At 38.1% G+C, this 24,833-nt stretch overlaps 1 protein-coding gene across 6 annotated transcripts in view; it reads right to left on the bottom strand.

Moving 5' to 3' along the window:
- Positions 1-24,833, bottom strand: part of TMPRSS2 (transmembrane serine protease 2) — a 161,490-nt gene that overhangs the window by 73,196 nt on the left and 63,461 nt on the right. For all 6 annotated transcript variants that reach the window (XM_072614769.1, XM_072614774.1, XM_072614772.1 and 3 more), the window contains 4 exons: positions 21,258-21,387; positions 12,263-12,373; positions 9,735-9,778; positions 6,763-6,934 (listed from right to left, as the gene is read on the bottom strand). In XM_072614769.1, coding sequence (XP_072470870.1) covers positions 6,763-6,934; positions 9,735-9,778; positions 12,263-12,373; positions 21,258-21,387 — 457 coding nt within the window. The remainder of the gene's footprint in view (positions 1-6,762; positions 6,935-9,734; positions 9,779-12,262; positions 12,374-21,257; positions 21,388-24,833) is intronic.

Below are 24,833 nucleotides of genomic sequence, written 5' to 3'. Positions count from 1 at the left end.
GGGGTAAGATGAAAGTGAAGGTGTGGGATTTTTGAGACGAAGAAAGTTGACTGGGGGTGATCAAGTTATTTAAAGAAGATAACTAGCTGTAAAAGTTTTAGCCAGGTCAGTAGGGAAAAGATTTAAACTTTTACAAGTAGTTTAAAACAAACAAATTTACAAGAACCACACCTAGTATGGAAACTAGGGGGAATTGTGCAATGCCTTTTATCAAGAATGCGGCACTTGTATTTTTTTAAGTTTTATGGATGCATTTTGTTCTTTACATTTACAGATTATATCTACTTCATGAGATCTCATAAAAAAGTAAAACAGTTAGTTAAATAAAACTAATACTTCTTCTGAAACAGTATGCAACATTTCCCATCTGTAACACCCCTTCCCGCCTCTATATTTTTTTAGTTATCAAGTATCTATTTTCTCTCCCTCTCACCCCACCCCAATAGGGAAAAAAGAAAAGAGAAACAAATTTCTTGTGGTAAATATGCATAGTCAACCAAAACAATTCCCTTAAAAAAAATCTCATTTTGCATTATAAATTCATCATCTCTCTATAAAGGATAGCATGTTTCAGTCTAATGGATTGATGTGAAATATTAGTCCCATTCGTTTGACTTCTTCCAATTAAGTGTTATTTGGAACACTTTAAAAATATATATAACTATATATACACCAGGTTTCTTCTCTTGTGACCTGTTTATTCATATATAAAGACTGTTTATGAATTAGGGATTGGCAATTTTTTATTATAAATTTGAATCAGTTTTTCATCACTCTTGGAAATAAGACCTTTAGCCCAAAGGGCTATAAAACTATGTATACCCTTTCTTTCATAAATACCATTTCAAGGTCTGTACCCCAAAGAGATCATGAAAATGGGAAATAGACCTACATGTACAAAAATGTTTATAGCAGCTTTTTTTTGTGGTGGCCAAGAAGTGAAAATTGAAGGGTTTCCCATCAGTTGGGAGAATGGCTGAACCAGTTGTGGTGTTTGAATGTAAAGGAACGCTATTGTTTCGTAAGAAATAATGAGCAAGTAAATTTCAGAAAAACCTGGAAAGACTTATATGAACCGATGCCGAGTGAAGTGAGTAGACACCGTACACAGTAACAGCAACACTGTGCGATGACCAACTTTGATAGACTTAGCTCTTCTTAGCAATGCAATGATTTAAGACAATTCCAAAAAACTTATGATGGAAAAACGCTGTCCATATTCACAGAAAGAACTATGGAGTCTGAATGCAGATGGAAGCACACTATTTTCCCTTTTCATTGTTGTTTTTTCTTCCTCGTGGTTTTTCCCTTTGGTTCTGATTCTTCTTTACAATGTGACTGATGTGAAAATATTTTTAATATAATTTTACACATAAAGCCCATATTACATTGCATGTTGTCTTCGAGAGTGAGGAGGGGAAGGAGAGGGGAAAATTTAGAACTCAAAACTTATAAAAGTGAATGGTGAAAACTAAAAGAAGAAATAAGACCTTTATCAGAGATATTTAATGCAAAGATTTTTCCCAATTAATTTCTCCCTTTAAAAGTCAGTGGAAAAACATTTAAAATGTTATACCATCAAAATTATCCATTTTTTCTTCTTGTGATAAAGAACCTTTATCCTGTTATTGTTCTGACAGGTAATTTTTTTCTAACTTTTTCTAATTTGTTTATGATGTGACATTTAATATTGGAGACATTTTTGTATATTCATGAGTATTAGAATAAATCTAATTTCTTCCATACTGTTGTCCAATTTTCTATAAGATTTTCTTAAATGGAGACTCTTTAACTCATAAAGTCGGGCCTTTGTATTTATCAAGTATTAGTACTAAGCACTGCATTTGGGATTCAAATAAGGGTAAGAACAGTCCATGTCTGCCCTCAAGAAGCTCACATTCTAGTGGAGGAGACAACGTGCAAAAAAGGCAATGTTTTAAAAAGGCAGATGGGGATTTTTATACCATGTGAAGAGAGAGCAAACAGGAGAATCTTCTGAGGGTAGTATGGATCTAGAGACAACTAACTATATCAGGGTAGTTATTTAATAATGCTATAATTAAAAATAGATTAAAAAATAATTTCATTTAAAATTATTAAGGAATGTATTAAATATTCCACAGCATATTTTACAATATATAAGCAACGCATACACAATACAGCTATAAACAACTATTTACAAAAAAAAAAAAGACAGGCTTAAATAATTGGTAAAATATTATGTACTAATTGGTAGGATGATCTAACATAATAAAAATGATAATATAACAAACAACACTTTGATTGTTCAATGCCATACTACTCAATTGATAACAATTGCCAAAGCGATACTTCATATGGAAGAAAAAAGGGTCAAAAATCTCAAGATAAATTAATGAAAAGATATAGAAATGAAGGGAGAGCACAACAGTGCCAGATCACAAATTATACTACACAGCAGTAATCATTAAAACAATTTGGTTTTAATTTTTTTTTATTTTTTTTTTTTTATTTAACTTTTAACATTTATTTTCACAAAATTTTGGGTTACAAATTTTCTCCCCTTTTATCCCCTCCCCCCCCCAAACCCGAGCTTTCTAATTGCCCCTGTGACCAATCTGCTCTCCCCTCTATCCTCCCTCCCTGCCCTTGTCTCCGTCTTCTCTTTTGTCCTGTAGGGCCAGATAGCTTTCTTTACCCCTTAACCTGTATTTCTTGTTACCCAGTGGTAAGAACATTACATTTGGTCCTAACACTTTGAGTTCCAACTTCTTTAGCTCCCTCCCTCTCCACCCCTTCCCCTTGGAAGACAGGCAATTCAATATAGGCCATATCTGTTTAGTTTTGCAAATGATTTCCATACTAGTTGTGTTGTATAGGACTAACTATATTTCCCTCCATCCTGTCCTGTCCCCCATTACTTCTATTTTCTTATGGTCCTTTCCCTCCCCATGAGTGTCGACCTCGGATTGCATTCTCCTCCCCATGCCCTCCCCTCTATCCTCCCCCCCACCCTGCTTGTGCCCCTGTCCCCCACTCTCCTGTATTATGAGATAGGTTTTCCTATCAAAATGAGTGTGCATTATATTCTTTCCTTTAGTGGAATGTGATGAGAGTAGACCTCATGTTTTTCTCTTGCCTCCCCTCTTTATCCAACCACTAATAAGTCTTTTGCTTGCCTCTTTTATGAGAGATAATTTGCCCCATATAACTTCTCCCTTTCTCCTCCCAATATTTCTCTCTCACTGCTTGATTTCATTTTTTTTTAAGATATGATCCCATCCTCTTCAATTCACTCTGTGCACTCTGTCTCTATGTATGTGTGCGTGTGTGCATGTGTGTGTGTGTGTGTGTACTCCCACCCAGTACCCAGATACTGAAATGTTTCAAGAGTTACAAATATTGTCTTTCCATGTAGGAATGTAAACAGTTCAACTTTAGTTAAGTCCCTTATGACTTCTCTTTGCTGTTCACCTTTTCATGGTTCTCTTCATTCTTGTGTTAGAAAGTCAAATTTTCTTTCCAGCTCTGGTCCTTCCATCAGGAAAATTTGAAAGTCCTCTATTTCATTGAAAGACCATTTTTTCTCCTGAAGTATTATACTCAGTTTTGCTGGGTAGGTGATTCTTGGCTTCAGTTCTAGTTCCTTTGACTTCTGGAATATCCTATTCCATTCCCTTCTATCCCTCAATGTAGAGGGTGCCAGATCTTGTGCTATCCTGATTGTATTTCCACAATACTTGAATTGTTTCTTTCTAGCTGCCTGCAATATTTTCTCTTTCACCTGGGAATTCTGGAATTTGGCCACAATGCTCCCAGGAGTTTCTCTTTTTGGATCTCTTTCATGCAGTGTTCTGCGGATTCCTTGAATATTTATTTTGCCCTCTGGTTCTAGAATCTCAGGGCAGTTTTCCTTGATAATTTCATGGAAGATGATGTCTAGGCTCTTCTTTTGATCATGGTTTTCAGGTAGTCCCAGAATTTTTACATTGTCTCTCCTGAATCTATTTTCCAGGTCAGTTGTTTTTCCAATAAGATATTTCACATTATCTTCCATTTTTCGAATCTGCGCGGTATGTTCTGAGATATCTGTCTTTCTCATAAAGTCCTTAGCGTCCATCTGTACCATTCCAGTTTGGAAAGATCTATTTTCTTCAGTGAGGTTTTGAATCTCCTTTTCCATTTGGCTAATTCTGCTTTTGAAAGCATTCTTCTCCTCATTGGCCCCTTGCACCTCCCTTGCCAACTGAGTTAGGCTAGTTCTCAAGGTGCCAATTTCTTCAAGATTTTTTTGGTTCTCCTTTAGCAGGGAGCTGATCTGCTTTTCATGCTTCTCCCTCATCCCTCTCATTTCCCTTCCCAGTCTTTCCTCCACCTCTCTAACTTGATTTTCAAAATTCCTCTTGAGCTCTTCCATAGCCCGAGCCCATTGGGTGGGCTGGGACACAGAATCCTCGATTTCTGTGTCTTTGCCTGATGGCAAGCATTATTCCTCCCCATCAGAAAGGAAGGGAGGAAATGTCTTTTCTCCAAGAAAATACCCTTCAATAGTTTTATTTCTTTTCCCTTTTCTGGGCATTCTCCCCAACCAGTGACCTGACCTCTGAATGTTCTCCTCACACCCACCTCGCCTCCTGGTCCTCCCAGCTAGCGTTTGGGGACTGAGATTCAAATGCTGCTTCCCGCCTTAGGGTTTTTGGCGGGGGCAGGGCTGCTATTCAGTGTGAGAATTAAGTTCAGGTGGTCAGGGGCAGGGCCGCCTCTCTGGCTCAGTTCCCTCAGGGGGTTTATGCACAGACCTTCCACAATGGATCCAGGCTCCCGCCCGTTTGGGGAGCCCCTGTCTGTAGCTGCCTCTCAGCTTCTATCTCCTGGGGGGGCCCGAGCCATGGGGGCACCCCACTCCCCTCTCAACCCGCCAAAGAGACTCTCTCACCTACCCCCGTCAGTCACCTGTTGGTGGGGGGGCTTGTGCCGCCGCTGGAGATCCTGTCTCTGGAGCCTTCTCAGATCTGTGCCTCTCGGAGCCGCGGCCGCCGCAGGTCCGGGCTGGGCTCCGCGTCTGCAGCGCGCGACGGACCTTTTGCGAGAGGTTTGCAGGTCCCTCTGTGGGTGGGGGGTCCCGCGTGGCCGCTGGAGATCCCGTCCCCGTAGCCCTCTCGGATCTTTTCCTCACGGTGTCATGGCCGCGGCAGGGCTGCCCTCTGCTCCCCATCCCAGTGCCCAGTCCACGGCGCGAAGGACCCCCCGCGAGAGGTTTGCAGGTCTCTCCGGAACAGAAATCTCCCTCACTCCAATATTCCGTGGTCTCTGGGTGCAGAATTCGCCCTGGGTTGGTCCCCTCTAGCCGTTCTGTGGTTTGTGGGTTCGGAGCTATGTGTATGTGCATCTTTCTACTTCGCCATCTTGGCTCTGCCCCCGGTTTTAATTTTTAAAACAGATCAATAAATGAGTGGTCAGTCAATAACCATTTATTACTTACGATGTGCCAAGAATGGGGCAGCTAGATGGTACAGTGCATAGAACCCTATCCCTGGAGTCAAAAGGACTGGAGTTCAAATCTGGCCTTAGTCACTTATTAGCTGTCCTGAGCAAGTAAAAAAAGTCTCTTTGCCTCAGTTTTCTCATTTGTAATATGAGCTGGAGAAGGAAATGGAAAACCCCAGTGTCTTTGCCAAGAAAATCCCAAAAGAGGTCACAAAGAGTCAGATGCAACTGAAATAACAATGAGAACAATGCACCAAACCCTTTACTAAAGTGCTGAGGATACAAAGAAATGAAAAAGACTGTTGCTGTTCTCCAGGAGCTCACAGTCTAACAGGAGGGAAAACATACAAACAACTATGTACAAACACACGATATGTAGAATAAATTGGATAATCGATGAAGGAAGGCACCAGAACTAAAGGGGACTAGGACAGGCTTACTAAAGAAATCTTTATAATTTTCCTTTAGATTTTGATTGCATAAAATTAAAAGAGTTTTGCACATACACACACAAAAAAACCAATGCAGGTAAAAAAGAAAAGGGAAATAAACTGGAAAAAAATCATAGCAAAATTTCCCTGATAAAAGTCTTATTTTGATGATAAAAACACAATTCAAATTTATAAGAAAAATGGATTCCTTGATTAATAAAAGAATGATTTTGAACAGTCAGTTTTCAAAGAAATTCAAATTACCAAGAGTCAATTGAAAAAAATGTAAATGTTCCAAATCACTAATAATTAGAAAAATGTAAATTAGAACAACTCAGGCTCTGGTTTCACTTCAAATCCATAAAACTGGCAAAGTTGACCCAAAAAAAGGAAAATGAAAGGTTTCAGATGTTTATGCTGTTTCCTCAAATTACTTTCTATTTATTTGTCTGATTACCTGTTACATTTCCTCACCTCCAATAAAATGGTAAGTTTTGGGGAAGAGGGCTAAATTATTTTTTCCTTCATGTGAGTCTTACATGCTCAGTGAATGGTTGTTGAATTTCTAAATCCTTCCTAGCTCTATAATTTTATATCAATCACGCTGCATGTAGGGAGATAGTTCTAAAGCTATAACAAGTTAAACTTGAAGAAAATCATAAATAAAATTGACTTCACAAGTTGTTTCTTTCAGATCAAGTACAAAGCAAATTTCTCTTCCTGAAATCCCTTAACAAGTATGAATATAACTTTTATAAATCCAAGACTTCCAGTTCTGATCCTCCTTTGACAACTCGGAGCGAACACAGGGAGAGCAAGTGATGGGAATACAAGAGCTCTGCGGAATGCCTGGTTAAATACTTACTCTTCCACACAATGAGCTGCTGTTACAATCCATTCAGGAGTAATGATTGAACCACCACAGACATGGACACCTTGGACATGAAGGCTGACTTGCCATGGCCATTCCCCTGGAGCAGCATTTGTTCCACCTACAATCCTGCTCAATCGATTCACCTTCATCACTGTGCCACAATCTAAAGACAAAATGAAAACATAAACCCCTCAGTACATTTATGAACCTTAAGCACCAACAAAAACGGTTCCACAGACCTGAGTGTGATTTTTCCCAATAGAATCCTTGTTTTGGTAAAGTGTTGGGTGGATGGACAGATTTAAATAACCTTTTTCCTTTTTTCAAACATCTGAAAAGCTAAGAGGAGAGAATGTTTTACAAATATTGATCTATATCAGAGGTTCCCAAAGGGTGTGATATCACTTGCTGGGAGGCACTGAAATTATGAGTGTCTCCCCCGTACTGTGGGGCAAAAGGGGATAGTGGCCTCAGGTGCAATTGGGGGTGCTGAATAAAAAATAAGAGAACCATGGAAGGAAAGAGAGAGGAAGAAAGGAAGGAAAGAGAAGAAAAACTTGAAAAATCATTCGTACATGTTTTATCTGTTGTGAAACAGAGTTAAAGTCATAGTGATTACAATATTCTCCAAATAAACATATAAAATGCAAGTTATAACTGATCAGTGGTCAAGTCTGTCAGCAGGTCTTAACAAGCAAGTGTTGGCAGGCAAGGGTGTTGTGCATTGTTGGGAAGTCCAGAATGTATCAGCAGGAATATGTGCCTATAATGACTTGTTTACAATACAACACTACATGGTTATATAATGCAATATTGCATCACCAAAAATACAATGCAGGAAAAAGCCACAATTTTATAATAAATTATTAAATTTAAAGTGCATCATTTTTTTAAAAAATTATATTTTTTGAAAGGATATGCATTTCTGGGGGAAAAAAACTGTTAAAGGACCAAAGAAAGTAGGTTTCCAGGGGTTACTGAGTAATTTTTTTGAGAAAGGGGTGGTAGGCCAAATAATTTTGGGAACCTCTGATCTACATAAACAAGGTGGAGAGAATTCAGAAAACAGCTCATAGTTCACCTTTCTAGAATGTACAGAACATGAAGGGAAGTAGTGTAAAATAAGGATGCAAAGTAGATTGGAATCAGATTGTGGGAAGACCTTAAATTCCAGACTGAGGAGTTTGTATTTTATCCTATAGAAAATAGAGAATGGGTGAAGCGTTTATGAAAAGGTAACTTTTCACTTTGCTTGGAATAAGAATTGTGTATTCACTCCATCTCCGACCTTCCTTTGACTTAAACCAATCTATTTCTTTGTTTGAAACAAAGCCATTACTGCTTTCTATAGACATTCAATGAAAGTACAGGCTCCCAGCTTCCCAGATGGTTTTGATAAACCTATTTACCACAGAGCATTACTGTTAAATGTGACACCTGGACATTTCAAAGCAGGCAGAAAGCTCAAATTTGTGCGCTCAATGCTCTGTCCATTGTTCTCTTAGAGAGAGCTGTTAAATAGAGAAATTGATGGAATAAAACTGTGTGTATCTCTACTTACTATCTCTTCTCAATTATTCACTCCATCTCTGATTCAAGTATCCCAAGTTTTTGCACTAAAATGGTCCAACTATGTCATAGAACATGAGGCTGAACTTTATTGTATCAAAGCTTTCCATCTACTCTGTATCAGCTCATAATCCAGCACCTGCTCAATCGTCTTAGTAACAACTATTCTCTAGCTATGAGAATGAGTATGGAACCTACAAAGACCTCCTCACAATATCTCAATAGTCCCTTGTGAACTCTATATGAAAAGTATTAATATGAATGACTGTGATTCTCTAAGACACTATCATGCAAACATCCACACTGTGGTAGCTATTAACCACAAAGCCAGAGCTTCCTCATTTGTAAAATAGAAATATTAATAGTTAACGTTATCAACCTGACAGAACAAACATCAGCATTTCACAAACCTCAGAGCATAATCAAATGTAAAGTGGTTGTTGTGCAGTCAAGTCGGACTCTTTGTGAGGTTTTCTTGGCAAAGGTACTAGAGTGGTTTGCCAATTTCTTCTCCAGTTCATTTTACAGAAGGAGAAACTGAGGCAAAGAAGGTTAAATAACTTGCCCAGGGTCACATAGCTAGTAAGTGTCTGAGGGAAGATTTGAATTGAAGTCTTCCTGATTCTGGGCTGATTCTAAGCCTGTCTCTTTATTTACTGTGTCATCTAGTTGCTCTAAAATGTGAGGTATCATTTATTATTTCAAATGAGGTGACTTGCTCTTAGTAGGGCAAGTTTCCTTGTCTTTGTCTTATAAATTCAGTGTTTTTTTGTATTACATTACAGTTCCTAAATACCCCATCCTCTTAACTTTCAATTCGTGTTTGGGGCACCACCATTTTTCCAGTCATCTAGATTCACAACCTCAGAGTCATCCTTCAATCTTCCCTCATCTTCAACACCAATCAGTTGCCAATTCTAACAACTCTACTTTGTCAACATCTCTTACTTAAATTATTTCCACTCGTAGAAATCACTCTAGTTCAAGACCTTACTATTTTTTGCCTGGACTGTGGAAACAGCCTCCTAACTGGCATATCTGTTCCTACCACATTTCCCTTCTCTCATTTATCCTCCCGACAGCTACCGAAGTAATGTTCCTAAAGTAGAGGTTTGACCACCTCACTCTAACTCAAGAAGCTAGAGGCAAACTGGCCTCTAAGAGACCTTGGGTGTCCAAGACATCTGTTTCCCTTTGATCATCATTAATGCATAGACAAATTCTATGATTTGAGAGGGCTTCTTGAGTTGCTAGTGAGGCCTTCCTTTCTACATGCTGTGTTTTCAAGTATGCTATTTTCCAATACATTATTTTGGTGGAAGGGTTTCTAAGTAGTATTAGATGTAACTGATATGACATTCTATTCCAGGAAATAGAAAATTAAAAGTACTAACCTATGCATCGGAGAGATACCACCATTTTTGAGAAACAGACATTACTAGGGAAGAAGAACAAGAATGATTGTCATAAATTATGAAATCATTTCCAGAATATTTAAGAAATTCTTCATTCTTTCAAATATTCTTTCTTAATTCCCAAGAATTAGCAAGATGAAATAGAAAAAAATATCTATTTCTCATTGATAAAAAATAAAAATTACTCGAATGAGAGTACTGAATTCTAGGGTCCTCATACTATTCCTTAGGGAAGACATTTATTTTCAAACAATTGTGCTCATAATTTTGATGCCATTTTAAAATGTAAACAATAAAACCAATGATTTTTCTTGGATAAAAGTAAAATAAAATCAGAATTCTATATTTGGGATGCCAACATATATGCCTTCAAATGAGAAAATGACCAATTCTTCCATACTGGGGAATAAGAAGTAAAGAATTCTGTTTGAATAAAAGAAGAAAAACTAAAATTAAAAAGAAAAGTTCTCAAAATAATGAGATAAATTCAATAGATATTGTTCTTAAAGTAACAACAGATAGACTCCAGATAAATCAATGAGGGATGGAAGTTGTATTTCAATGTACTTATGTAACAAGATCTCTCTCTCCCTCTTTCTCTTTCCCTCCTTCCAACTCCTTTCCCTCCTCCCTTTTTCTCCACTCCCCTCCCCCCATGGATTTTTCTTGCCTGCAGAACTGAATGTGTAACCAAGGCAGGCAGACACTCAAAACTTAGAACTAGTCCACCAATTGTGTTCTATTTGTTAGATGCGTAACCTAATAAATCAGGCTTTTATAAACAGGAATACTAGGACATGGGCATATTACTTTCTTCAACACTATGCTAGTTTTATTTATTTTCTCCATAAAAATGGAACTAGGAATCCAGTGAACTAAGGGTAGATTGATATACAGTCCCAGGCTCCCACTCCCAGGCTTTCCACTCATCATAAAGGAGAATTAGGATACTTACCACCAAAAGCTAGCACCTCGCTAGCTAACATCAGTAGTAACTCTCATAGAAATAAAATTAATAGGGGAGTAAATAAGGTTCATAGAAAGCAGAAAAGGTTTTGTTTTATTTTTTTAAAGCCTCATGCAGGAGAGAATGCCCTTTTTGCTTGAAAAAAAAATACCCTTCTCCTTATAAGGACATGGCAATATAAAATTGCTTTCTTCTGGGAAGAGGGCAATATATATTTCAAAGCATACTAGGGCTTAAGGGAACTCAGTCCATCATTCTGGTCAAAAATTAACCTACAACTCTAGGAACATAGATGGTAGAGCTAGAAGAGACAAACCTTCTGTCATCTAGTCCAACTACCACATTTTACAAATGAGGAAAGCAAGGCTCAGAGAGGTGAACTGATTTTGCTGCCAGTCTTAGAAACGTACCCAGATCCTTTGATTCTAAATTCAGCAACTTTTTACTCTACCAAACTGTCCTTAGTATGCTTTCATTTTGGAGTTCAAGTTTCTTTGCTGTAACAACCAACAGCACACTTAAATTCACAACTTATTATGGTATTGACAATTTTAGAGTGCTGAACCTGGAGTCAGAAAGACCTGAGTTCAGATCTAGCCTCAGATACTTCTTAGCAATGTGATCCTAAAGTCAGTAAGAACTGACTTCCAATCTCAGACATTTTCTAATGGTGTGACCCTAGACAAGTTACTTAATCTGTCTTCCTCAGTTTGCTAGTCTGTAAAATGAGGATAATAGCACCTGCTTAGTAGGATTATTATGAGGATCAAATGATATAATAGTTATGAAACTCTTAGCACAGTGCCTGGCACACAGTAAAAGCTACATAAATGCTAAGTGTCTATTACTATTATTACTAGTTGTGTGACCCTGGACGAGTCACTTAATTCAGTCTGTTTTTTCTGTAAACTGGGGATAATAGCACGTACCTTGCAGAACGGTAAGGATCAAAAGGATAACTCTTAACATTGTGTCTGGCCCATAGTAAGTGGTACATAAATGTTACCGTTTTTTAGCTATCATGATAAGAATTATTTTCTTAGGCAAGAAAGAATATTGAAGAAGGAAAAGCACATGAATTTGGTTCAGATGAACTAAATTTAAGGTATAAGGGCCACTTAGTAGCAATAAGCCCTTTGGCAGGTCACTGAGCCTTATTTTCCTCATTTGTAAGATGATAAAACTGCTATTATGTACTGCCAATCTCATAAGGCTATCGTATGGACTAAGTGAATGTTGGAAGGACTAAAGAATGGTGACTAAGAAGCACTTCATAAATGTGAGTTATTTGGTCATTAGTAAATCTGAAGAGGCATGACAGGGAGGGTGTATAAATGTAAGATAATTTAAAACAATTAAATGACTAGCTTCTCAGATCAGACCTAATTAAAACTGCAACATTCTCCTAATAATGGTTCTATCCAGAAAGGAAATTGCTTCATATAATTTTTCGATATTATTCATTGCATTTCCTAGTTCTCCCCAATACAGCATTTTTCAAGGAAGAAAAAAAAAACACTGTTGGAGAGGGCCTGTCTACCTGTTGTAGAGTTTTTCATATAAATCTACATTTCCAGCACTCAGGTTCAACTTCATGTAGCTTGTGGCACCACTCTCATCTGTTATTCCTTGACTAGAGTAAAAACTATTCCTGGAAAAAAAAATCAAATTCAGCATCAGTCTTCATCATTAGTAATCACATCTTATTTTATCTCATAAGGTCTATTATATTAATACACTAAGTTAAAACAACCTCCTATCCAAAATCTTAACACCTGGTCATATAGTCCCCCTTCAAAAATCAAATCATAACCTAATTTCATCAACCCAAAATGGTAAATAAGAGGTCTAACTGTGGTGCTCCTGTCAAGAAAAAGAAAAAAAAATGAATAATGTTCTGGGAAAATAGATACATTGGTATATCCACACTGTGAACTGTATAAGTAACAAAATGTGCTTTTCTGATCAAAATCCCATTTTAATCCAAGTTTAACAATAATCAGTCTTAAAATTCAAGTAAGTCTCTCTGTTTAAAGTCTGCATGTTTTTGTTCATTTAAAAATACTTCACCAGGTAATAAATAGCTGGTTTTGCACAGTATAAAGATTTGGTTTTGAAGATTTTCACATGGAAAAGACTTTGTGGTATTCCAAAAGACCATGGGGACACTACCTGTAAGGAATGTAGCAAATATGACAGCATGTTTTTGTTTCTGTTTTTTAAGTTTGATTGGTGTCTTTTACTTTCTGAATATACACCCTCCCACCACCACCATCACTGACAAAGAACAGCATGAAGCCATGCAAAAAGTAGGAAAATTTTCATATCCAGTCCCCAAAATTCCCACCCTGCCACTGGGCTGTTTCACAGATGCCTCTCCTCACATCTATACTTCTTTTCTTCTCAGTGGCCAGAGTAGAAATCCCACTCAAAATTCTACTTCTTTCCTTCACAGTGACTGCAGTTAGAAGTGGCAGAAGGTAATCACAGATGAAGCAAAATGAGCTGGACCAGATAATAACTCAAAACCTAACGTTCAGGTAAAAACACTGTATTGTAAGGTACCAGGGAATAAGGGGAATCTCACTTCAGATGGGGGATAGGAGGTGAGTAAAGAGACAACTCTTTTCCTTCCTTGTGCTTCAGCTAGGGAGACCCCCAAGATCATTTCCCTACCCTATCTCCACCAAGGTTAAGACTGAAGGTCAAGTGAGAAATCAGGATGGAAAGGTTTCTGGATTAAGACTTTGACACTGCCCATCAGTTATTTTATTTTGGCTGGAGAAAGATACTATCTGCCATTACACTTCTTTCCACTCAGGGAATCAGAAGTTACCTTGCCTAAGTCTGCCTCCTTGAGCAGTCACCGAATCATTCTTTGATTTCTCTAAACACCCTTCTGATCACCAAAACCTCCACAGAATTTGCCTTGTTCCCTACCTGGATACCTTCCATACTTTACACTTTCCCCCTGAATTCCAATCACACAGAGATGCTCTACGACAACTCCAACCAAGGCCAAAACCCTACCTGAACTCATATCTCAAAGATTAACACACTTCCACTGTCATTCACACCCCATCTCAGTGATTCTAAACTACCAGCTGCTACTGTTCAAACTGCATTCTCCACCCCTCATTTACTCCCAACCCTTTCAATGCCCACACTCAATATCCAGCTCTAAAGCTATCCAATCTTTCTACTTTGCTCTGTGGAATACCTGATCCACAGGTAATAAATTAGCTTTTATTTTATTCTTGTTTCCTTTCGTGCTCCCTCCATCTTCTTGTATTCACTAAGACCTGACTTCCTCCTGATGACACAGCTTCCCTGCCGACCCTGTCCAGTAGTGTTGTATGTTCACTGAAACCCCAGATTCACTAGCCATGGTGAGGGAGTTGGAACGCTCCCTGCTCACCATTGCTATTTCCAGGTTCTCCTACTACCATCCTCAGTAAAACTTTCCTCCTCTGAGGTTCATTCAATCCATAATTATTACCCAATCAAGATTTTGGTAGCTATGGTCTGCAGACCTCCAGAACAATCTCTTTCCTTCCTCAATGAATTCAGTCTTTATCTTCTCCCCAGCTCCAGCTATCATACTAGAGGACTTCAACGTCATATTGTCACTATCTCAAACAATCTAACCTCCCAATTCCCCAATTTACTCATCTCCTATGACCTCGTCCTCAATCCACCTCGGCCACATACAAATCACACCCTTGATCTTATCAAACTAATGTTCCATATCCTTGTTTGTGAATTTTAAAATTCTTTTTATTTGTTTAATCTATCATCTCCACCTTTCCCTTAGTCATGTAACTTCCTGTTCTTTGTTTTCACCACAACCTCCAAACTCGCCTTGTAAATCCCCTGACCTTTTCCAGACCATCACTCCTACACTGACTACATTCTGTTCCCTTCCCTTTTGGAACCCACTGGACTCTACACTGTCCTTTTCTCAAGTCCCTTTCCTCTAGCAAAAATCTTGCCCTCACTCCAGCTTTGGATTACTGCCCCCTACTCCATCCACTACCTTCATCTTTCCCATGTGACACTAAACAAAGCTGGAGAAAAATCACATGCTGTGATCATTGGGCTGACAAGGTATGAGAAATAATCCATTTGGATCCATACTGTATTCTAATCAGTATTAATCAGTTTGATGTGACTCCATGGGGTAGTGATTATAAGTTCTATACATTAGGCCCCAGAGCTGCGAACTGCAGATTGCAAGTTCATTTACTTAATCATAGGAAGCCAACTAGAGGACCTCCACCCTTGTTTTTCCTTGTTATGGTGACCAAGCCCAGTGTGGCAGAGATGACTCAATTACACAGAAAGTCCCACCATTTATTTTTGTACTTTCAGACCATTTTCTTTGATCCAACATGAGGAGGTGACCATCTTATGACCACTTAGTTGAGATGTCCCATGCTTCACCCAACCTGAGACAACCTGCTGACATACCATTTCTAGCTGATGGATCATTTTTGCATAGGCCCTATGGAATGTTCAAATGTCAAATATGATATCAAGCCTTATAAAAATAAAACCCTGGAAGAAGAGGGCATCTTAAATAGTGAGGAAAATCTAAGATTCATTCATTAGAGGGGCCCATGGACCCTTTAATAAAGAGACATTGGCTCTGAGCTCTGCCTCAGTGATTTTTCTTGTAGGTTGGGCAATTACAATCCCCATAAAGGTTCACTATAAATTTATGACACAAAATTTCAACTAGACCCTCACTGCTACAAAGCAATTCTTTTACTTTCCTAATAGATCTACTATTCCACTCACCACAGCTCTTCTAGGACCTTTCATCCCTCTACAAACTTCCCATAGTTTGTCTGCACCCTCTCAACTGAGAACCTAGCCTCATATTTCACTGAAAAAACTGAGGCCATTCACTGAGAACTCTCTTTTCCCCTGTTCCTCATCTAACACCATTAAAATGTCTTCTGACACTATTTCCTCCTGTGCTCTTGTCTCACATGAAGAGGTGACCCTTCTTACCAAAGACAAGCCCCTCTATATGCACAAATGATTCCATTCCATCCCATTTTCTTCAACAGATTGACTTAACATTACCATTCTTTCACTTATCTTCAATCTCTTCCTGTCTACTGGCTGCTTTCCTACTGCATACAAGCATGTCCTTGTCTCCCTCATCCTCAAAAAACTTTCACTTGATCGCCTTTCATGCCCACGAGCTATCATCCCACATCACTCCTTCTTTTTGTGGCCAAGATCCTTGGGAATGCTTTCTATAATTAGTGCATCCACTCTCTCTCCTCTCATTTTCTTTTTAACTCCTTACATTTCTTTTGCTGAACTCATCAAACCATGGAAACTGTTCTCTCCAAAGTTTGCAATGACATCTTAACTCACAAATCTAATAGCATTTTCTGAATCCTCAGCCTTCTTGATCTCTCTGCAGTCACTGACACAGTCAATTGTCAACTTCTTGTTGATATTGTCATGACGTGACTCTCTCAGTTCTCCTCCTACCTGGCTAACCATCCCTTCTGTCTTCCTTGCTGGATCTTAATACAGATCACATCCACTAATTACAAGTGTCTCCAAAGTCTCCATCCTGAGTCCTTTTTTCCTTTTTTCTCTCTATACCATTTTGTTTAGTGATCTCATCAACTCACATGGACTCAATCACCATTTGTATATTGATGACAATCAGATCTACAGATCTGACCTCTCTCCTGATGTCTAGTCTGCATCTATCAAACTGGATGTCATGTAAACATTATTTTATATTCAACATGTACAAAAGTGAATTCATTATCTTTCTGACAAAACCCTCCCTTCTTTCTAATTTCCCTATTAACTACCAAGGGCACTACCACCCTCCCACTCACCCAGACTCCCAACCTGTATCAAATATAAACTCCTTTGTCTGACTTTTAAAGCCCTTCATAACCTTGGCCCCTTCCTACTCATTAGTCTGCTTGTATCTTATTCCCTCCACAAACTCTTCAATCAGGTAACATTGGCCTCCTTGCTAGTTATTTATACAATACACTCCCTCTCCTGACTGAGCATTTTCATGGCTGTCCCACATACCTGGAACACTCCCTCTTCATATCTATCTCTTATCTTCCCTGGCTTTCTTTGAATCAAAGCTAAAGTTCCACCTTCTCCAAGAAACCTATCTTAATCCTACTGTCTTTCCTCTAAAACTATCTGCAATTTTTCCCATGTATATCTTTTTTGTACATAATTGTTTGCAATGGTGTTCGCAATTAAATTGTGAGATCCTTAAGAGCAGGAAATTTTTTTTGCTTCACTTTGTATCCCCAACACTTAGCATAGTTCCCTGTGCATAGCAAATCCTTAATAAATGCTAGGTGATTGATTGAGTCAATGTAGAACTGCAGGACACCTGGTCCAAAACCCCACTGGCAGGAAAAAGTTAGAGAGAGCCAAGGGATAACTGAGACCACTCCAAAAAAAACTCTTTGAAGTAGCATGGACAGAACCATCCATGCCGTGAACTTTCCAATTGTATTAGATTGTTAGCCTCCAGCAAATGCTCCCCCTGCCTTTCATCATAGGATTTCAAAAGCAGCTTTGGTAAGTTCCAAAATCAGCTTTCTTTCCCTTTATTCTTTCTCCATATGTGTAAGCCGTAGGGGAATGAAGAAATCAATCATTTACAGAAGTTTTGTACAGTTTGCTTTCCAAAAGCTTTATTACTTTTATTATGTTACCTTTTTATAGCTGCCTTGTATTTCAAAAAGCACATGGTCATTTCAAAGCAAACGATCTAATTGCTGATAAATGGGGTCAGTCATAAATATGAAAAGGCCCTCACACTACACACACACACACACACACACACACACACACACACACACACACACACACACACACACACGCATGCATGCATGCATGCAAGGATGAGGGTAGAGAGCAGGGATAAGAGCTTTTCTCATTTTGTTTTTTACATCATTTCGAGGCATAGACATGGATCTCAAGGCTGGAGTGAGAAGGGTGAGATAGTGAAATTCTGTGACTTAATTACCTAGCATTTATTAAGTACTTGTTATGGACCAGAAACTATGGTAAGTATTGGGGATACAAAGAAATCATGTGAGCTACTGTAAGGAAGAGTATAGGCTTCAGGAAAGCCTAGAAGATGCTAGACAGGTGGCAGGTGGCTGACCACATTGTGGCTAAAATATATACTATACTCCCTTATTTGAGAACTAAGCGCTCTCTACAGACTGGACAAAGCAGCGAGATGAACTAAGCGTGGGTGGATATAGCTCTTACTACAGCAAATCAACATTCAGCACCACTCACAAACTGTCTCAGATTTATTTTTTAAATCAGCAAAAGGAACACGCTACGTGACAATACCTACAGTGTTCCATACAGTCATCTCTTCAATGAAAGAGAGAGGAGCAAACCTTTTCATCTTTGCTCAGGGGATGAGTCACTATACTATGTGTGTGAATGTGTGTACATACATACACATATGACATATCATAAAAACAATGTTTTATCTCTTCATGTTCAAGTTGTAGTGACTGTATTACACTCGGGGGTGGGGGTGCTATCTCATTGTATGGCCTTTTTTACTATTCTTGGCCTCTAGGGTTCACTGAAATTTGCAAGCATTGATTTCCCATGGACAACATGATAAAATGCCAACTCAAATTCATTTCTGGCCTCAGAATTCCTACTTTTCAAGAATTCTCTCTCATTATTTCCCTATAGAAACTTTCCATTATAGTCAGACTGATCTCACTCACCAGAACAAGCCTTTTGTATTCCTGGCTCTGTATAAGGACTTCTACCATTATCCCCAACTTAATGCTTGCCCATCAGGACCCAGTTCAAATCTCATTAATTCCATGAAACATTCCTTGAATATTCTAATCTAGACAAATGACCTCTATTTCATCTGAATGTAGCATTTGTCTGAAACAAAGGGGGGGAACCTCAAAGTCACATGTGGCCCTCTGGGTCCTCAAGTGCAACCCTTTGACTAAATCCAAACTTCACAGGACAAATCCCCTTAATAAAAGGATTTGTTCTGTAAACAAAACTTAGACTCAGACAAAAGGCTGTACCCAAGGACCTAGAAGGCCACATGTGGCCTCAAGGTCACAAGTTCCCCACCCCTGGGCTCTGAACCAATCATTTTGAAAATGGAATATGGTTAAAACTTTGGCTGATTTTTATTGTTGGGTGCATACCCAATTTCCCTGTTTAAAACAAAAGTTACTGAGGGCTGAGACCATAAAAAAAGATATTGTTAGATGTCAGTAGTGAGAGAAATGATTATTTTTCTATAATATTAATAACCAATTATTAAATGAGGATTGAGGTTTTTTCCTTTCTGTTTCCTCATTCAGGGACTAACCCTTGTAGGTCATTCAGTCTGCCCCTAAAGGACAAGGCTAACAGATGAGATTAGCCTAATATTAAAGGTACATGCTCCATGATCTTGGGCAGACTCCACCCAAATAGGAGACCTTACTTCTACTTAGAGTGATCTATAGAATCTAATCTAGGTGCATTCGAGCCCTAAACCACAGAGGCCATGTCCTTACACCCCTCCATTGCAGTCTAGGGGAGCTCATCTCATTAAAGAGAAAATCAACCAGAGTGGTCTGAATAGAGATGGATTCCTTTGTCCAGATTGTTGGAGGTGGCTGAGTCTTATGATCAAGTTGAGTTCTCAGTGGGAGCAGCTGAAGACTTTTAGCCCACCTCCTCATTAATATGTTCATTCCAACATTAATTATTCACCCATCAGGGTTGGTTTTCACCTTTCAGGGACACTTTATTTTCCAAATGTATTTAACATTCCAGCATCTCCATAGTTTTGTCTTTGGTTGCCAAGAGAAACCACTGACCATCAACTTATTATCAGCTAGCCTGATTAACAAACTGATTATTAATTACCCAGAAACTGTCTCTCAGGTTTTTAATTCATCTAATTGTATGCACATGAACAGTTAATTCATGAATACTTCAGAGACTCTCAGACCTGGAAAGGACCCTCAAATGAAGCAGAGTGGTAGAGAGAAATACTGTTCTGGAGTCTGGTAGGTCTTTTCATAGCACCCAGTCAGTTGTACCTCTATGCTTACTACTTGTGAGGCATTGAGCAAGTCACTTAATCTCCTTAGACCTCAACTTTAAAACAAGGAGATTGAACTAAATGGCTTTTAAGGTGCCTTCCAACTCTATATGTATAATCCCATGACACAAATCCAGTCCTTACATGAACAGTAATCCTCTCTACATCATCCTGATAACAGATAATCTAGTTTTTGCTCCTCCAAAAAGCAAAATAAGTACAATGAAGAGAAAAGAAGCAAAACTAAGATAATCAAACAACAATGTTGAAGTCTGAATAACAGAAAAACAAATGAAGATACTGGAGAAAAGATAATAAACTATCTCCTCCTTCATAGCAGAAAGGATAGGGACTACAAAGAGAGAATATTGCATATACTGTTAAATATATTCACTAGATCAGAGATGTTTTGCTTTGTGTTTCAAAACAATTAAATGAAAAAGAAAGTTAGAAAAAAAGAAAAAACACTGAGATGAAGGGGAGAAAAATAACAAGTATTAAAACATTTTTAAATCTTTAATTATGAGAAACCAAAGAAGGCAAGCCATTCCACTTTTGGATAACTCAAACAATTAAAAAGTTTTTCTGCATGGAATACTATTGCTCTATCAGAAATGATGAACAAGATGATTTCAGAGAGGCCTGGAAAGACTTATTGGACCTGATGCTGAGTGAAAGGAGCAGAACCAGAACTTTGTACACAGCAACAACCACAGCGTGCAAGAGTTTTTTCTGGTAGACTTGGAACTTCATGGCAATGCAAGGACTTAAAAAAAAAAAAAAGAAATTCCCAATGGTCTTCTAAGGCAAAATGCCTTCCACATCCAGAGAAATAACTATGGAATTCAATCGCAGAATGTTGCAGATCATTTTTTTGTGTGTGTATATTATGTTTTGGTTTGTTATATGATTTCTCCCATTCATTTTAGTTCTTCTACACAGCATAACTATAGTGAAAATGTATTTAATAGGAATGTATGTGTAGATCCTATATAGAATTGTATGCTGTCTTGGGGAGGGAGGAGGAAGGTGGGGGGTAGGTGGGGGAGAAAAGATCTAAGTTATATGGTAGTGACTGTAGAACACTAAAAATTAATATATTAAAAAAAGTTCTTCTGTACATCTTTTTCACTGGAACTTTTAGCCATTAAATACTAAAAATACTAATATTTTGGTCCAAGCAGAACAAATTTGATCCCTCTTCCACTTGGTAGCTGTCTTCAAGTTTAAAAGGTAGGCAGAATGTAAGTGGGTTGTCCTCCATTACAGTAACCTTATTAGGGACATCAATTTATATTGGTAATGATTTCTGGCTCACTCGTATCTAAACTTGGCCAAACATCTCTGCATTCATGACCAAGTAGGACATCAAACACATATTACATGTGATCCTTTTCCTTTCATATTGGACAAATGTCATACTCACATGTTATACCCCATGTCATTACATGCTATCTTTCCATAGTGATCATTCCAATCATCTTGGCACACAGGATACCAGGATTTGTTGCGAGATGAGTAAACCTGAAGGATAAATTTTGGTCCATAGAGGCGAACTGCATTTAAAAGTAGAGATTTGTTTCAATGAGTTTTATAAAAAACTAGGGCTTCAATTTTCTCATTATAAATAACTTAAAATCCTTATTTTATGGAGATCTGTAGAATCCTAGAGCTAAAAGTTCTCTTAAGAGACCAACATGTTCAAATCTTTCATTTTACATGGGAAACTAAGAACTAGAGAGCAAAATTAACTTGTACAAGAGCACAACATCTTGTCATTGTATTTAGAGTTACTAGACCTGGGACAGAATCTCAGTTCTGTCAGTCACATCACTGTGTTACTTACTTTCCTCATATGTTAAAACAGAAGAAAGGAAACAAGCATTATTAAGCTATGCGCCAGGTACTGTGCTGTGTTTTACAAACATTACCTCATTTGATCCTTACAACAACTTTGGGAGGTAGGTGTTAGTACTAGCCCTCAGGCTAGTACTGACCACAGAACATCTCAACAAAGGCAAAGAGGTGGAAGTGAATGAACCTCCTTCCAAATATATGGAAGAAGCCATTTCATTTTCTCAAGCACAGCTAGTCATTGTAACCTTATTAAGATATTTGCTTCAGGCAGATGATCCAAGTCAAAGAGAATGGACCAATGTCAAGAAAGAGAAAGTAAATCTAGGAGTTTGAGTATTGTAATCTCAAGAAAAATGAGGGAGGGAAATCAGGGTCTGATCAAGGTCCCTTGGTCAGCCACAGAATGTTCATTCTCATTCAAGGAGCAAGGACAGAATCCACTGCCTAGTCTGGGACAAAGGAGCATTATTATATTCTTATATTAGAGTGCCAGAAATTCAGAGAAAGGGAGGACTCATACTTGAGCACATCTGTGTGTGCCTACCAGAAAACAAATATAGTATAAACAAATGATAAGGGAAACAGATTCTAAAAGAACCAAGATACCCAAAAGTTGTGCAAATGAAATCTACATTGGCTCCTAAAATTTAATCTAACATCTAGTCTGGGTGACCCTCGATAAGATCAAATGCAAAAAAAAGGTGATAAGATAAGAAGGAAAAGAAAACAAAGAAAAAACAAAGTCTAATATTTACATATAGGAACAGGATTGACAGAGAAGAGCTCTAAAGAGTTTGTAATTTCCTTTTCTATTTGTTACATTTAGTTCTTATATTCAACTAAAGTGCTTAGTAGTAGAACTCTTAAAAGCACTTAAAAGTAGAGTTGCTCAGGCTGTTTTCAGAAAATAGAGCAAAGAAGAAGGCAAAAACTTCTATATTCTCCCAAAGAATAAGTTAATTCAGAGGAAAGAAGCAGTAATGGTAAGGAAGAAGAAAAAGAGGGGTCACAAGGGAGCAGTGTGACAGTTTACATGGCTTCCTTTAGTCTTTTCAGATCAAGTAAGATCTTAAGGAAAGTATAACCTTGCCGAGATAGTTTTCATACTCTTGGAATGGCACTATGTGACTTGTTTTTAAGCTCCAGAAGAAAAAAAAGGAGCGGGGGAGTTAAATATGCGTGTATATCTATGTAAACATATAACTTGTTTCCGATTTTGAAATACCAATGAAAAAGCAATGTAAAAGAGTACAAATCTTACTGAAAACAAAGACTTACCTGTGGAGTTACTGAAAGAATACATAACAAAATTTATAGTTTCTAAAATTTCATTCAGTTGTCACAGTTACACTGAATTCACCAACTTGCAGAAAATGTTATAAATAACTACTTAATAATTATTAACATTCTCATTATGTAACATTATGGTTATACTATTAACTACTAATAAACATTATTCCTGGCTCTTATTCTAATTATATTTCTACAACATATAATCTGGTACTTTGAAAAACAAATATCCAAAATAAATTTGAAGGCACCTAATTTTGAAGACAATTCTGTTTTTAGCACTATAATCTGATTTCAGTTGTCCATTTAATAAAAGCTTAAATAGTGTTTTTTAAACTACATATGATTAGAATACTCTTCTAATTTTTTCCTACTTATAACTGAATGAAATCCCAAATCCTTGAAGCACTAGTGGTACTTCTCTTCACCAATGCAAATCATGGGCCTGCCACTCATTAATAAGATTATCTTTGTGAATTTGTCATTAAAAAACAAAATCACTTGGTAAATAAGAAAATCTCTAAGTGATAAGGAAGTCCTACACAAGACGATATTTTCTTGGTCAATGTTGGGCACAGCCAAGATGATGGACTAAAAGCAGAGACTTACTTGAGCTTTACCCCTAAACCCCTGCAAATGCCTGTAAAAATTCCTTTAAACAAAATCTAGAGCTACAGAACCCACAAAGGTATGCAGGGAGGCAAGTCTCCAGCCCAGAACAGCCTGGAAGGTCTACAGGAAGCATCTGTTGCACTGGGCTAGTAGTGGAGGGAACCACAGTCCAGTATGGGCCATGCCAGCACAAACAGTGCTGGAGCAGGCCTCAGGAGACTGAACTGCTGGCAGCTGGGCAGTTTCCAGACTTCTCAACCCACAAATGCCAAACACAGCATAGAGGATGAATAGGAAAACTCTTTTGGACCTGAGTTGAGGAGTCACATGGTTGAACCTCAGTCCCAGGGTAGAGGAGGAAGCCATGCTGGGTGTCAACAGTAGTAGCAGCTTCCCAGAGCTCTGGGCCCCCAGACAATTGGGGATGCAGCAGCTGATACAAAATCCCCGAAGCCGGGGACAATACATCAACCCCCTACCCCCACTGAAAGCAGAGTTCTATCTTGAAAAAGAGTTAGAAAGTCAAGTATTTGGCTGAGAAGATGAGCAAACAGAGAGAGAAAAGTCAGACTATACATGTCAGACATTACTTTGATGGCAAAACATACAATCATCAGAAAACAAAGTCAAAGCTCCTCCATCCAAAGCCTCCAAGAAAAATATGAATTGGTCACAGGTCATGGAAGAGCTCAATAAGGAATTTGAAAATCAAGTAAGAGAAGTAGAGGAAAAATTGGGAAGATAAATGAGAGTGATGTAAGAACATCATGAAAAACTAGTCAACAGACTGCTAAAGGAAACCCAAAAAAATACTGAAGAAAATAACACTTTAAAAAGTAGACTAACCCAAATGGCAAAAGAGATCCAAAAAGCCAAAAAAAAGAAGAATGCTTTAAAAAGCAGAATTGGCCTAATGGAAAAGGAGCTCCAAAAGCTCACTGAAGAAAATAATTTCTTCAAAATTAGAATGGAGCAAATGGAAGCTAATGACTTCATGAGAAGTCAAGAAATTATAAAACAGAACCAAAAGAATGAAAAAGTAGAAGACAATGTGAAATAGCTCACTGGAAAAACAACTGACCTGGAAAACAGATCCAGGAGAGATAATTTAAAAATTACTGGACTACCTGAAAGCCATGAAAAGCCACTAAAAAAAAAAAAAGAGGTTCAAAATCATCTTTCAAGAAATTATCAAGGAAAAAAAAAGAAATTATCAAGGAAACTGCCCTGATATTGTAGAACC

The sequence above is a fragment of the Notamacropus eugenii genome, chromosome 5, assembly GCF_028372415.1.
Source record: "Notamacropus eugenii isolate mMacEug1 chromosome 5, mMacEug1.pri_v2, whole genome shotgun sequence".
Taxonomy (NCBI): domain Eukaryota; kingdom Metazoa; phylum Chordata; class Mammalia; order Diprotodontia; family Macropodidae; genus Notamacropus; species Notamacropus eugenii.
Note: the sequence above shows the minus strand (reverse complement) of the source record. Positions and strands in the feature narration are given on the sequence as shown.